General features: G+C 41.4%; 1 protein-coding gene across 8 annotated transcripts in view; it reads left to right on the forward strand.

The window, feature by feature from the left end:
• The first annotated feature begins 1,342 nt into the window (after window positions 1–1,342).
• The window catches only part of scn8ab (sodium channel, voltage gated, type VIII, alpha subunit b), a 47,414-nt gene continuing 32,361 nt past the window's right edge, over window positions 1,343–16,395 (forward strand). For 6 of the 8 annotated variants that reach the window (XM_047339256.1, XM_047339258.1, XM_047339261.1 and 3 more), the window contains exons 1-5: window positions 3,662–3,886; window positions 5,671–6,008; window positions 14,226–14,344; window positions 15,128–15,217; window positions 15,307–15,435. In XM_047339256.1, coding sequence (XP_047195212.1) covers window positions 5,727–6,008; window positions 14,226–14,344; window positions 15,128–15,217; window positions 15,307–15,435 — 620 coding nt within the window. In that variant the 5' untranslated portion in view covers window positions 3,662–3,886; window positions 5,671–5,726. Of the gene's footprint in view, window positions 1,483–3,661; window positions 3,887–5,670; window positions 6,009–14,225; window positions 14,345–15,127; window positions 15,218–15,306; window positions 15,436–16,395 lie in introns of those variants that run through there. The other 2 variants (XM_035151632.1, XM_047339257.1) reach the window with 2 other exon arrangements.

The following is a 16,395-nucleotide window of genomic DNA, read 5'->3' on the forward strand; positions in this document are numbered from 1 at the left end:
ACAAATAAACAAACAGAGCCTCCTGCTGCTACAGATATTACAAAATATTTCTGGTACACCAAAATTTTTTTCAAACAGTTGCTGACCCAGTCTCTGAAAAGAGACATATTCATCTTCATTGTCTTGTCTGTTGAAGACAACATGGTGTTGTGTGAACTATTTAAGTGAAGTAATTTTAACTTGCTCCAGTGTCAGACACTGGTTATACTTCCTTCGCACTAAACTGCGAAAGCAGATTCCCCCTTGGCTTTAAATTTAGAACTATTACAGCCAAAGCACCATTTGTTCCACTGTGGAACCATTGATCATACTTTAGATAAAATCAGAAACTAATTACAAATTCAATAGGTTTATAAAATAATGGCTTCATATAGCATCAATTTGCCACTGAATAACCATCTGTGTGGATTGATTGATAGCCCATGCATTTTTCCTGCTTCATATGTATTAAAATATTTGATTGTATAGTATGCAAGTTTTTGATTTGTTTAGGATGGATATTTATGAGACTGGGCTCAAAAGCTCTACGTAATACTGGCTTAGAAATGCAATCTCTTGATGGCAGGGCCTTACAGAGATTCTACTGATTCCAGTGGCAAGGTTTCTGATACATACTTCAAATGCAAACTTTAAAACGTCATATTTGCACATCGACACCAGCTGCAGGCCTTATCACCAAAAGCATTCAGAACTCATTGTCTTTGTCTTCTACGTGTATATTTTTCATCCTGAGACATTTCTGGGTTTTTTGTTTATTTTATTTTTTTCAATTTTGCGGTTGCAGCGTGTCAACATTCAAACAGCAGCTTTGCAGTTGGCTAATACACCTTTTTCATTGAAACACATTTTAGCAGGTATGAATATTTAAATTGACAATGGATGAATTCCATTCAGCATCTTTGGTATTAGGGTCCTTGTAAGGGTCCTTGGCTCGCTGGGACACCTTGAATAGGGCAGAACCAATGGTAATGTGGTTACCATGTGCTTTTTTACTGTAACTAGTCAAAATATATATTTAAAACTTAAAAACTGCCATTCATTTTATAGTCTTCCAATACAAACATAAACACTCATAATTATGAGCTCCAAGTTTTTTTATTGTAGAAGCTTCCAGATCTAATTCTAAAATTATGGACCCTTTTTTTATATTCCCAAATTTCCTATTTTTTCATAGGAAATACAGATGCAAACAAAAATGTTGCCAAGCAGAATATCAACGATTCTACTATTATAACATGAAGAGGGAACAGTATTTTTTTTTTCTGCTTACGATGCTGCGGTCTCTTGTCCGTTATTGAAACTAAAGGCATTTACCGACACTCCCTAACAATTTGCTGAGAGTCATCAATTATGCAGGGTAGCCGCACGCACTGGGAAGGAAGATAGCAGCAACAATATGGCGACAGCCGCAGTTACTCCCGACTCTTTTCTACATCTGCAGTTCACTGACAGCTGTCCGGGCCGCTGTTGATGCGAGAAAAAGTAAGTAGACTGTGTTTTCTGCTTTGTCTGTGCATTTTGGCCGTGGGATGGATCGCAGTGCTACTTTGTCGACTGACTGCATGATCCCAGTGCCGCAGAGCGGTCCCTCTCCTCTCGGCACCGTATAGCGTCTGTGCAGCAGCAGCAGCAGCAGGAGGAGGAGGAGGAGGAGGGCTGCGTGCCAGTAGCATGGAGCAGATATGAACATGCGAGGCCAGAAGTGCGGGGATTGATGCGGGGGTTTTCTACAGAGCGCAGGGGGAGACGTGCACTTTGTGATGTGGCGCGGTGGCGGAGGGGGGGAACGGAGGCAGACAGCGGGTTATTTGGGGTGTTGGCCTGCGCGCCGCTGGATGGAATGACCATCCACTGTGGCAGAATGTGAAACATACGCATACAGGATGGGGGGGGGAAAGTGAGATCAGGTTAAAACTTCTCCGAGCGGCCGCTCTGGAACTACAGTGCACGCTCCCCGCAGCCGCCTCTTCATGCGTAATGCGTTGCTTTGCAGACTCATTCCCGTAGCAGTTTTCTCGCTGCCATTATTTTATAGCTATGATAGTTTTATACCCCCCACCACCCCACCCCCACATACCACCTCTGTGCACCCCCTCCCTCTCGCCATCTCTTTGGAGACTGTATTGCGTGAGGAGGAAGGTGCGTCTTTAGTTTGGCACATCCTCTCACCCTTTTCCCCTGCGCTTTTCACGCATTAGAAATAAGATTTCCCCCGTCATGTTTTTTGCTCTATACACCCACATCACATATGGGGTCTCTGAATCTCCCATACATCATCATATGCGGGTGTGGTACAGCCTTAAGGCCCTTTGAATAGTTTCCCTTCTTTTTTCTCTCTCTCTCTATAAATCATTTGACCGTTTCCTTTGGTGTGGGACTGGGTTGTGCTGGGATGCTTTATGTGGAGGCCAGTGATGATGTGTTGTCAGGATATGGCTCGATGTGTATTCAGCTGACCTACTAGGAGTTAGTTAGATAGAGCCATAGCAGCAATAAACCACACTGCAGTATTTTTCGGCTTTGGCCCTATAGGCACGCCTCGGTATAAAACAGTGCACTTTTACCTACAGGCTGCAAATCCGCCTCAGTCCATTCTCGTGTGATGTAACATATAATGTGAAGGGGAGCTGGTGGTCTTCATCCCACACTGGGACAAAGTTGTCCCAGAGAAATATAGGAGTAGGTGTTTATCTCCTCAGTATAGCCCAGTGCTACATCATTTAATTCCTCACTCATTGTCTGTCGTCTAGGAAAAAAAGCTACTAATACGATTATAACGCATCCAAATGACCAGTCAGGTCTTAAACTGGTACCAGTCGTAACTTAACTTGACCTGAAACTGACCCAGCTCAGAAGGTGGCATCCACTCAGGACATGAGAGGTTGTTAGAGGCCTCTTGGAGATGTTAGGTTGTTATCAGTGCAGCCGGACTCACTTATAAGGCTTGTGGGTTGTTTTTATAAAAATATCACTGCAGGAAATGAAGGATGTGTAAGTTCTTTTTTTTTTGCCCATGTGACTCTGATGCAAGTGCCCTGTACACCCCTCCCTCCCTCCCTCCCTCTCTCCCTCCTCCCCTCCCTCCCTCCCTCCCCCTCCTCGCTGTAGCACCGTGTCTCCGCGGTGTCCGGTGAGTCCCATCAGATGCCATCTCTCCATCACAGAGCAAGCCGCACAATACAGGATTCATTTGATATCTACATATATCCGGACGGAGGCTTTGTGGATTCCTTTCTCTCCTGACGCAGCGTCACAGCAGTTTTGCCGTTGCGCTGCTGAACCGGGACAAGCTCCCCCCGCCTCCCCCCTCCCTCCCTCCTCCCCACTGGAGGCTACTGAGACAGCAGGAGTTGTTAATTTTCTCAGTTTTTATTTATCTATATTTATATCTTTTTTTTTTAAATTTCCGGACTCACTTGGCTCGGATGCACCAGTGCGATGTGTTGGCCCGTGCGCTCTCATGCGTCAACAGGATGCAGTCTAATTGTTTGACTGTTTTCTTTTTTTAATTAGAGTCTGGTTGTTTTACGCAGTGCTTTTTTTTCCATATGACCCAGTAAGTTAGTGGACTTTCCTCTGGTCGCCTTTCAGTTCTGCTGCCTGTTTTTTTTTTTAGGATTGTGTCCAGCGTCATGTGTCAAGCATGCACTGGCCATGTTATTGCATCCTGGTGTGAATCACCTTGACGGTAGATCAATTGATGTGGCATTGGTGGAAGGAGACTTGGAGGTTGTGCCGAGGTTGGGTTACCTGAATCGGAATTCATTGCTCCTCTGGTTGGCTGCGCTTTCTTCCCTCTCTTGAAGATAGAAGTTGTTGGATCTCTTTCTTTCTCTCTGCCCGTGGATTTGCTTCTGCTCACTCCTTCTTTCTGATTCAGTTCCAGGTGTGTACTCTTTTGTCATTGTTTCCTTGAATGTGGCTCACTCTGCCCCCCGAACTGCCACTTGACTGTTAGATGTGATGTAGCAGACAGCATGGCTATCAGCCAACAGGGGGAGCCTGGAGAAATGCAGTTCATGATGTCAATAGAACCTCAATGCTTATACAATGAGTCAGAGCATCAGAGGTTGTATGACTCCCACTTAAATTTCCAGTAATTATTTATGAAAATATCGTGTGACAGCTTAATCCATGGTTGTCATTGTTTAGGTCAATGTGTCAGGTGTGTTGTCACATAAAGGCTTTTACATTTTGGATCAGATGGATGAGATCGTCACAGAGAACAACAAAAGAAGCAGATGTTACTCTCAGTGTATTTTAACGGCAGCTCATTATTACACCATTCTTTGAAAACTGTCAACATTTGTATTATTCTCATGCCCCACCCATTGCATTCAGCCACAAGTCTCCATTCATATATCTGCTTCTTCTTTAATTAATATGACAATGGATGTGACACGTAAATGGTGGAAATTCCAAAACGAATTTACAGCAAAGAGCCTTTGCTACATCGTAAGCAGAAAAAAATCCATAGCGGTTAATTGATAATTATCATGATAAATGTCAGAGAATTATTTCTTGTAAAGAGTCCCCTGAGCGAAGGTTGTGGTTTTAAACCATTTTTTTTATGAGCAGAGAATGACCAACACTTGATAAACACACATCTGAGGGAGAGAACAATGTATAAGCAGTTTATCGTCACATTGGACCCTTCGTCATATTGCTATTGATGAAAATTACATTGCGATAATTATTGAAATTGTTTTATTGCCCGGTCCTTTATCTTAACATACAACACGTTCATGTAAAAAACATGCAGCACCAGACTCCTCGACAAAATTGTATGTCAATCAAGCTAATATAAGGTTGTTTGACCCTTTGTCATGGTGCAGCATAGTGTAAAATATTTGTCTTAGCCTGTGTGCTGGGAACCTCTCCCCTCCATATCAACTGGGGGGAGAGTTGATATGGTTAGTTGTTTTGTTCTTGAGCATAGAGACCTCCGAACCAAACCAATGAGCTGATAGCGGCATAGAGCTTTTACAACTCAAACACAGATCCTCCGGCGATACTGCCAACACTTTGACATTACACAGTGTCATTGTATTCATTGTTAATATCAATTATATGAAAAATATGACTCGGAACGTTGCATTTTGCATGGTTAGAGTATAGATGCAAAATAAACGTCCCTGAGAAATAAATATTGCAAAATGGTGTGTAAAACAGTCGGACATACCGTATACAGGCACACAGTATATACACTTTCACCTTGATTTTGGGAAACATAATAGTGAGAGCAGAAATTTTGTCTGTGTTGAAAACTGAAGCTGAGCTGTTTGGGATTCAGGATCAGTGCTTTGGTCGTTAACGTTGATGAAGAGAGCAGAAATAGTGCCGACTAGTCCATGTTCCATAGGTTTGCACTTTTCCAGCTTCATTTTGCTTTGTTTGCTTTTTGTGGCAGAACTTTAAAACTCCATCTGTACGGCTTTAAACAATATAACATGATGTAATGTGATATATTAAATCTACATGTGTATTCTATGGACTGTTCAGCATTTTAAGTCACAGTTGTAATTAATGACTCGTTTTTTTTTTAAACAGGATGAGATGTTATGTAATGATTTTTCTCCTTCATTCATATGCTCTTCGGCATCTTTGCCCAGTGCCTTATGCTCACTTTTCCTCACCTCCTCACTCTGTGTCCCTCTCTCTTCCCCTCAGAGCTGCATGTCTGGGATGGAAAACAAATAAAGAGGAAATAGCTGCAGGATGAAAACATGGCCGCACCCCTTATGGCACCCCCAGGACCTGACAGCTTCAAGAAATTCACCCCAGAGTCGCTTGCGAACATCGAGAAGCGCATCAATGAAGAGAAGAACAAGAAGCCGCCCAAGCCCAGATCAGACAGTAGTCACCGTGACACATCTGACGAAAATGAGCCCAAGCCAAACAGGGACCTGGAGGCTGGGAAGAGCGTGCCGTTCATCTACGGTGATGTTCCTAATGGAATGTTTTCCACGCCGCTGCAGGATTTGGACCCCTACTACTTGAACAAGAAAGTGAGTTAGCCCCACAGGCCACATGCACGCCCCTGTTTTTCTTCCTCTCATCATATAAATGTCCAAATGAAGAAGCCTTTGCTAAATATTGGTGAGAGAAATTGACATTCCTTTAAATCTTTACAGATGTGTTTCTCAGCTGTTGTGATGAAGCCGCAAATGAGCTAAAACTTTACTCTTTCTCACGTGAAACTGCGACACTGTAAACCAACAACACATTTCTGATATATATTACGAAAATCACTTTCATAACAGATTCAGGTCTCATATCAATTTAGTCAAATGGAAGCTACTGTATTCACTACAGGGATAGGGTTAGCATAATAGCAAAGATGACCTTGAAGCATTGAGGAGCTTTTCACTTCTGTTCAGTCACTGACGCCTCAGAGATAGCCACTGCATCATTCAGATGCACAGTGAGATCCTACAATACCTGTGAGTATATCCTTACATCTGTGAAACCGACACACAACTGAGGTAGAGTCACATATGGTTACTCTGCTCCGGCAACACTGCAGGGCTGCTGTGGAGCAGTTTTTAGGCTCAGTTACCGTCACATAACTTTCTGCAGTTTTGATTGATAGTCTGTGTTAATCCGTGGTGGTGACAAATAAGCCATCACTGCTGTCAGATGGCAGGTGCTCTGTCCAACAAATTGTCAGAGGGAATAACATTTTCATCAGTGCAGTCGAGTAATAATTCAGCTTTAAAATGTGTGCATGCATGTGTGAGAAATGTCTAGGGATCTAGAAGATAACATTTTTAACTCCTCTTTAATAGGCTGCAGCCATGTTTTTATTAGGGATAATTGCCTCGCCTAATATTTCTGTCTGACTTTTTGAGTTTGGTGTTTCACTATCTGTTTTTTTTGGGAGATTTAAAACAGATAAGCACATCTGAAAATGTATTAGCATTGAAGGTCATGCCAGTCGTACATCAGTATCAATGTTTCACCTCAGATATGTCATACATTAGCATCATTTCTGCATTTAAGGAAAAACAGCTACTGGATTAATGTGATGTGTGGCAGCTGACACAAACACTGATGTGTTAGGAAACAAACAAGGAATTTGCTTTGGTGTTTGGTGCATTTCAAACATATTAAGTAGAAAGGTATAGGGGGGAAGAGAAAGCAGAATAAGAAGCAAGTACTGAACTTTAGGGAGAAAGGTAAAGGCAATAACCTAAAGTACAAGAGCAAGAAGGGAAAAGCTTATAGAATATATTCAAGAATATATAAAAAAAGATCACATAAAACAGATACAAATATGTGCAGTATTTTAAAGATTGTGCAGAATATAAACATAGACATCTTAAGGCTTCACTGTCACGTCACTTAAACTCCAGCCTGGTCCTACCTTTACTGTAACCCTGCACTATCAAAAGAGTAATGGTGAGTGTATGCAGAAGATGCAGGAGGGGACAGGAAGTGGCGAGAAAAGGGCAGCAGCATGCTATAGTACCTTCGGCTGTTTCTAGCTGAGGAGGAGCCGGTCTCCTGTGTGGTGGCAGTGATAATGTGTAAGTGAATCTGTGACCTGTACGGTAGCGAGAAGCCCAGTCAGCAGGACTGCTCGTCTCTACCAGCAGCTCTCCCTCCAAGCTGGGATGAAACTATCAAGTGTATGAGCCTTTTGTGATCTATTGATCCACAGCTCTTTAGTTCAGTGGTGGCCAGAGTGAGGGTTGTATTCTCCTCCTTATTATCCTTCCCCACTTTGCTTATTTCCCAATGCATACTTCTTTCCCTCCCCTCACTCTCCTCTGTGGCGCCTCACTTTGGCGACTGAAGGGAAGCGGAGTTGTTCGCCATGGTCTCAACTCACACGCCTCTTTGACTGGGTGCAGGAGACCTTTATATTTCAGCCAAATGTGAGCAAATGTCTCTGGCATTGTATGGTGTCGACACAATGAGACTTGGGCGATTTCATTTCATTTTTTTAATTTTTAATTCCTGCATAGTCGATGGTTGAATGGCTGGCTGAATGTAAAATATGAAGAGTTATAGGGCTGTCAGGAAGTTAAAAAACTGATTCTGTCTCAAGGCAATTTGGTGGAGTGGTTTTATTCCTGAAAAAGTTAAGTGGTGACCTTACACAGCTCAAACCAAATCTCCATTTACACATTATTACCATCCGTCAGAATATATCATAATTTCATAATATTGGAGGTGTTTAAACTTGCTGTGAAAACCCCATGAAGTTTAAAAGCAGTGTTTCCTATACTGAATGTAGGAAACAATGCAATGAACATTAACAAACCTTCAGACTCTCTGAATGTGCCTCCTCATTTAATGCACTGATTATTGTAAATTGTATTTGTTTCCTTAAGCTCAGTAGTCACTGTGATGAACAATGAACTGTGGTGTGACCACAGAACTAGTATTAGCTCTATTAACTTAAAAAACTTGTCGTAATTAAAGTTAACAGATGTTTAAAACCTTTAATTGAAAAATGCTATGCATCTTCAGTTTGCAAATATAATTCAATTTGTTTATTCAGATTAGTTAAATTGTAATATATTTATGGTAGGAAAAAAATATAATTTGTTTGAAATATTCGTTTAATAATAAAATCAGTCAGATAGATTTATCTACAAAATAAATATTATTTCTGAACAGCTATTGGGTGTAAATCTGTACCAGTGAACAGGCCGTCAGCTGCTACACAACCTGCAGGTACACTCAGGGATGTTGTGCCAACACACATATATCATTTTAGGAATTTTAGGGCTGAGTTCATGAAAAATATAAACATATACTGTAGTTCATTGGCATTTAAGAGTTTCCAAATTATTATCATCATGATGTTGTTAATCTTTAGATTGAATTAAATCCATGGCCTGAAAACAGCATTTGCAGTGTCAACAGTATGTACTTAACAGATCGTTTTTAAGGGACTTTTAAAATGGCTGTAAGGTTTACTGGGCTTTTAGACTGCTTACCCCATGTGTTTCTGCTTGTACGGGTTCTAGCTCCTCATTCTGCTTAGTCAAGATCTGCTGACTTCATCATATACGGCACACCCATGTGTTGTATCAGTTCAATGAGACCTCATCATCCCATGTTCCTCAGTCACATCAGTCATTTTCCTAATCTACTAATGTCTCTGTCCTTTATCACAGCTGAGGAAGTTCCTTTTAGCATATTCATGGTTAATGGCCATTCCTCCTCTAGCTGTTCACGGCCTCACCTTTTCAGGCTGCTCGTCTCCTCTACTCGACCGACAGTCATCCTAATGCTCACCATAGCACTGTATGTCAATGAGTGTGTGTGTGTGTGTGTGTGTGTGTGTGTGTGTGCCTGTGTGTGTGTGTGCCTGTGTGTGTGTGTGAGTGTGTTACCGTCAGCTGCAGGAAACCTGATCACAGCACTCATGCATCAAAGGGAGGAAGAGGGGGCAGTGGTGAGGTAGAGAAATGCAGCGTTGCAGTTCTTGTTTTCCCCTGTGATGGGGAGAGGACTGCCTGGGCTTTTCAAATGTCTGATGTGATTAGGCAATGTTAAAGGTGCTGTAGTCACACAGGAAGAGCAGGGCGGATGATGGATGGATGGATGGATGGATGGATGGATGGATGGATGGATGGATGGATGGATGGATGGAAGGAAGGCCTACTTGTGTTTTAGCTGCTGCAGCGTTTGTGTGTTATATATAATACAATGAAATAGTGTTAAGATGATTCAGCTTGAATAGGCTGTTGTACAACAGTATGGTGGAAAAAAGAAGTTTGAACAACGTTCAGGTTTTGACGATGCAAAAGCTTCATTCTCCTCCTGACGGTGGCATTTCGCATCTTGTATCTGGAGTGTGCAGAAAACCAGGCTGTTGTTTTCCGGCTCCTGCAGCTGTTAGGGAGTGCACCAGGGGAGCTCATGGCTAATGCAGAAGTCAAATCTGGATCTCGGCATGTAGCACTGCACATACCATTGCATTATGTCCCCATCCCACCATCTCTGTCTCTGTCTCTGACACGGCTCTGCTCCCCCTCCCCCCCCCCACCCCCACCCCCCTTCCTTTCCGGCACTCTTTTTTTTCAGGGTGTAGTAAATTAGAGCGAGGGCCAGGCTTTAGTGCTCTGTCTGAGTCCTCAGTCTATGATGACACAGCATCCTCCTGTACTGAGGCTCAATGAGGAAGGGACGGGGTGGAGGGGGTTGAGTGTGCTTTCACTGCTAGAGCCAGGTTGGTGTAAAGAATGAGGGGTGGGGAAAGCAGGGTTTTGCAGCACAACATACAGGTCGAAAAAAAAGTGGTGATGATGCATTTATTTTCACTTAGTGTGGTGTAATTTGCAGGGACATTAGTTTGCAGTCTTTTAGGTGAGACATTAGTGAACATTTCTTACTGCAGAAGCTTATAAATTTATGTTTCAGGTACAGAAATAAAACTAAAGCTACTGCTACTGAGTTTTTTTTTACAAATCATCAAAGTTTAACAGTAGACAACGGGGAAGTTTAGATATTTTTGCTTCTCTGTGAAATGCACTCAGTCCGAAACCAGGTGATCATAACAGAACAGGCTGAAATCCAGCTAATCTGTGTGTAACGTTGTCTATTGTTGTGCAAAGAGACGTTTAAATCCAAATAGGATTTCATTTAAAATCATATGTTATGATGTTATGAAGGTCATTTACAGTCCTGCTGCCGGCTCTTGCTGGCTTTTCCAGGATTACCAACCCTAGATTTAACAACTGTTCATTCATTTATTGATTGTTGATAGTGTCTTTTTTTGTTCAACCTATAGTTCAAAAACCTACAATATTTAATTTGCAACCATATAGAAAATCAGAGAAAAGACGGATTCTTCCTCATAAAAACACAATCTAATCTCTTAATCAACTAATTGTTATAACATTCATTATTGCAGTCTCCTAAAAGGTCTGCAGCTGAGAAAGACCGGATATAGAGTCAGTTACGTGCAGTATCAGACCTGTCAGGCTGGGGTCCTGCAAGGAGTATTAGGGGAAGAGAACCCCCATGATTACACCCTGTTTACCTACTTACATCTCCCTCATCATCTCATTCTCAGTTTCTCTCTCTCTGCTGCTGCATGCCTCCCCAGTCCTCCCACCATCCATCTCAGGTTTGGCTCCCTCCCTCTCCTCTGCAGCTCTCTGGCTTTCTGTTCTGCATCACTCCCTCCACCCCTCATCTCGCTCTCTCTCTCTCTCTCTCTCTCTCTCTCTTCGCCTCCCTCTGCTGCTGTCCCATACCCCTGCAAGCCCCTCTTCATATCAGCTGCTACACACACACACACACACACACACACACACACACACACACACACACACACACACACACACACACACACACACACACACACACACACACACACACACACGCACACACACGCACACACACGCACACACACACTGTCCTTGGAGCTGCATTCTGCCTCCAGATTTCTTGCATATGTGCCTTTTTCTTTAAAGCTCTGTGGAGAATTAGGAACATTTCTCCTGCTTTGCAGCAAATAAGGCTTGAAGCTCACTCTGCTGAGTTGTGTAGGTGTAGTTATAGTGAGGAGTGTAGCTGTGCATCTTTATGCACTGTGTGTGAAGGCCTTTAACATCCTTTGTGTTACATATAGAGTGTCTCGTGATCCATCAAGTCAATATGATTATATTTACGCAGTTCTTCAAAGTGAGCTTCCCAAACATGGTCGATATGCAATCGAAATGTGTTGTGGAAATTAAGACTTTGAATTCAAAGACGGTGAATGTATTGTCACCAATTCACTGTCTGTCAAACATTTTACATTGTGCCTCTGGGAAATGAATTAGTTTGGGGAAGTTATTTGTGGTGTTTATTGTGAAGAATGTATCAAGCAACAATATTATGTTTGAATTGTGTTCCTGTGGGTGTTTGATCATGTGATTGGAGTGAGTGGTTTTCTATACAACAGCAAAGATGCTGCTTACATCAATTACGTGGAGTTTTGAGTTCATCCAAATTACAATAAGCACGTACTGCCTGCAGCTCCTCATTAATCCAACTCACTGTAGCTTCCTCTTCTATTGTTCTGTTTAGTCATTCATATTTTTAGCAATATTACATCTTGTTTTAAGTTACTTTATTTACCTTATTATTAAAAAGTGTGCTGTGAAAATAGCCCATAACAATTGAGCAAATTCATGAAATTAGTATTTTATAAGATGAATCCATTGATCGATTGTGGAGTCAATTGTCAGACATATGCATTCCTTCTTGTAACTGTGTCAGGTTTCCATCAACACATTTTCTGTCTCCAAATTGACTCAAGTCATTGACTTTCTGATGCCTCTATGTTGTTAAATTGAGAATCTTTGGGGAAAATTGTGAATTTCCGTTTGGTGAAGAGGATGACCGACTTCAAAACCCAGACTCAATAGGCACAAAGCACACACATGCAGGAATGCAATGTCCTGATCTCTGAAAACTTCAAAAGCCTTTACAAATCCACATAAGGAACTTCTGACGTATGTGGCTACCAGTATTTAGATATTAACCAGATTAAGACAATAATCGGAATAAGTGTGATGTAAACAGCATTTTTCTTATTAACTTTACACGAAAAAGAGCATACTCAGAATAAGCAATAATTAAATTAAGACATGTGGAGTATTCTGACCTTGGTCTCATTAGTCTCATTATGTATGTATATGTATGTATAGGTCTTAATCACATTATGACGTCCTGTTACAGTTCTCAAGAAAATGATTTTCTCTGAGTGATAGGAAAACAGTGAGAGGATATTTCAAGTAGATGCTCTGTATGCAGAAAGAAACAAAGAGGGAAGGAGAGTGAGAGGAGTCCTCTGGTGGAGAGAATACATTTTGTCTTCCCCCACATTGTGGACGCTATTTTTACTTTAATTAGATTTCAGGACACCACTTGTCTCTGGACACTGATGGTCGCCTCAACAATTCTTCCTAGTGTTTCCCGTGGCGAGAACCGCAAACTCGTGGAGTGTGTATTTTTCTCGTTAGCTGATGTCATGTGTATACTAAAGACCAATTGGCTTTATTATAAGTGTGTTCTCTGCACCATCAAGTTGTCGTTCATCATTTGTCAGTTGTTATTGTTATCATTTATCAATGCTTACATGCACATAGTGCATATGTTTCTTTGTCAGTTCACAGAACATCAACATCTACACAAACTGTCTATCACTTAAAGTTAAATGCAAAAGATCTAAATGCAATAGTGTGTGATGAGAGGATGGGGTGAGGAAGGACTCACTCACAGATTCTCATCCAAACCGCACATTTATCATCTGTCTGGGAACCAGCTTTTAACCGAGATGCCTTTAAAGAAATTGGGACTAACAGAGGTTGTGAATGTAAAGTAACCCACTTGTGTGTTTGTAAAATGCTTATACTTCTCATTCTGACCCTGCATTGTTTGTGTCCAAAATCGTGCACAAACATCCACAAGCGCCTATTGATGTGCACAAAGAAAACACGCTGCTGCCTCACCCCAGTGCACAGCCTCACTTGGCCCGGCGCTGTTTATGGGTGGGGAGTGGTTGTTGAGAGCCTGAGAGTCAGCAGATCTGCCCCTGATCGATGTCAGCATTTGCGGTTCTCTTCCAGTAAGAGCTTTAAACTTGGGGAGAAGAGAGTCATTTGGCCCGTGGAGAGGAGAGAGCTTCCCATGTGTGCGCCTGTCTGCTGCTCCTGAGGCGGCTCACGCAGCTACCGTAGTACTGGAAAGCACGCCGGGCCGAGGCAGAGGCTTGGTCTGATGCAACCAGGACAGAGGTGTTGACTGTGCTCATTAGTGACTGGCCCCACAGGAGGGAGCGGTGTCTGTGCCCTTGCTTCCTCTGACTTTGTGCCCTTGTGTAATCCTCTATCTTTTTACTACTGTGTTCCTCCTATGTGCTAGTTTAAGGTCAGAAGTTCTTTACTCACTGGGGTCTCTTTATGAAACGGATGAAGTGACAACGCCGCGAGGACTCAAATCAAAATGCTGCATTCTGATGAATTTCAGAATCACCTGTATTGTGAGAACCAGCTTTGTTATAGCTGAAACCAATGCAGCAATGCCTCATGACTCAGAGGTGAGCTCAGGACTCACATCAGCCAATCAGCAGCCAAGTTACACTCATCTCTTCCTCTGGTTAAAATAAGGAGGCACAAAAGGTTTTCAGACCATCTAAGGAACCGTATGTGACATGTAATTGATTCTTTAAATGATCTAACTGTCTTTCTCTCTCTTTCTCTCTCTCTCCACAGACATTTATAGTCATAAACAAAGGGAAAACAATCTTCCGCTTCAGTGCCACGCCCTCTGTGTACATCTTAAGCCCTTTTAATCTACTTAGGCGAATAGCTATTAAGATTTTGATACATTCATATCCTTTCAAGTGATCTATTTTCTATGTTTTACTGTGACTAAAAAAGATGTTGTGGTATTTACATATTGCTTGTTATTTTCTGTTTATATCGTTTCCAGTGAATAGTAAGTGAAGCCAATGCTCTGTCAGCACTAAGTCATTGTCTTCTCTCAGCCCTCTTCCTTAGGGCTTTACTTTAGTCTTCAATAGAGCTCGACCGACACAGATTCCTTTGGGGACCGATGCCGATATTAGGGTGTTAAACATTTCTGATATGATATATTGGCAGATAAACAATGGCGGGTCTTGGATTTTTCATTAAGGGGCCACAATTTACAAATAGAGGCCAATTATGTATTTCTGATGCAAAACATTTTTTTATATTTTGAAAATTGTCACATTATGTTCTTCAAAAAACCTTAAGAAATTGTAATATTGATTGTTAGTAAGTGGATCCACCCCAGCAGATATATATATTTAAATACTTGGGAATGATTCCTAAGATGTCCTTATGACACTGAAATGTAGTTGAAGTTTGACATTTTACAGTTCAACCATAAACTTTATTCCATAGATAAAAAGAAAACACAAATAGAACGGCATTGTTTATTCTAATTTTCATATCAGCAAACATAAACACCGTTACTGATACAGTATATCTGTGGCTCATATCGACCAATATCAGCCAACTGCTAAATTGGTCGGGCTCTAGTATTAGAATTTTGTTTTAGTTGTTGCTTTATTAGAATTGTTTTAAATGTCGGAGACACTGTCCAGACTTTCCTTAACTTGTCTTCTCACGTTATTCAGCATGATCATCATGTGTACGATTTTGACCAACTGTATATTCATGACATTTAGTGATCCTCCGGAGTGGTCTAAACAAGTAGAGTAAGTACACGTACATACTTCCTCCTCAGCTATCATGTGCTTGTTTCATGTGTCTGTCACTATTTACTGTCTTCTTTCTTTTTTTTAAGGTATACCTTCACGGGGATCTATACGTTTGAGTCACTCACAAAAATTGTGGCCCGAGGCTTCTGTATAGATGGGTTCACCTTTCTCCGAGACCCATGGAACTGGCTGGATTTCATGGTCATCTCAATGGCGTAAGTATTTAAACTCATTATTAGAATGTACATAGACGCCTATGGTCAAATGTAAAGAGCACTGCAGTCAGAGCAAGAAATGAACATGACAAATAAAAATATGACATTTAACATTTCATGATGAATCTCACATGCAAACAGAGCTTCCTCACTGCACAAAAACACATGCACTCCATTTAGGTGTGTTAACACCTGCTGGCTTATCAGACGCATCAGTGAAACAAAGTCATCATAAAACTGCTGTGACAGCTGTGCTCATACTAATATGGTGAATTAAATGATCTGCTGTCAGATGAGTCTGACGTCAAGATCACTCCCTCATTCACTCATTCACTTCTTCCTTATTATAGACAGGTAATTGCTTACTAGAAGGAGCAGGCAATCAAGGTTTTGTTCATTTTTGCATCTATTAAAAGTGCTGTAATGCATTGTGGGATTGTTTGTGGAAATCAGAGTACATGAACACTTATTTATTCTCAGAATTCAGAAGGCAATTAATCTTCTGACATTAGACATTTTAGTAATAGTCAGTTTGGTCAGTTTTGTGATTAACGTGTATATTTCATTATGGAGTGGGTATCATAACACAACCTTATGGTCAAATGTTTGCCATTTGATTTAATCTTCTAAGTACAACCTGCAGTGTGTTATCTGCAGTCAGCTGCAGTGGTTTTAACAGTGAAACACATGATGGTTCTATTTTATCAGAACAAAGACAAAGACAGAACTTTACTATCTTAGAGCTGCTGTGGGCAAATCTGGAGATATATACAATATATATGTGATATACAGCAACAAATATAAACGGTGAAGAGGCAACTCTGTCTAATCTCCACTCAGCAGTTGGGGGCAACTATAGACAAACTAATTTTTACCTTTGGCACAACTTTGTGAGCTCAGTCTCACAGTCACTGATTTGTCACATATATTTTGTCACAAGGTGACAATGCCTTGGCTTTC

This window comes from Hippoglossus stenolepis, chromosome 3 (assembly GCF_022539355.2).
Source record: "Hippoglossus stenolepis isolate QCI-W04-F060 chromosome 3, HSTE1.2, whole genome shotgun sequence".
Classification (NCBI taxonomy): Eukaryota; Metazoa; Chordata; class Actinopteri; order Pleuronectiformes; family Pleuronectidae; genus Hippoglossus; species Hippoglossus stenolepis.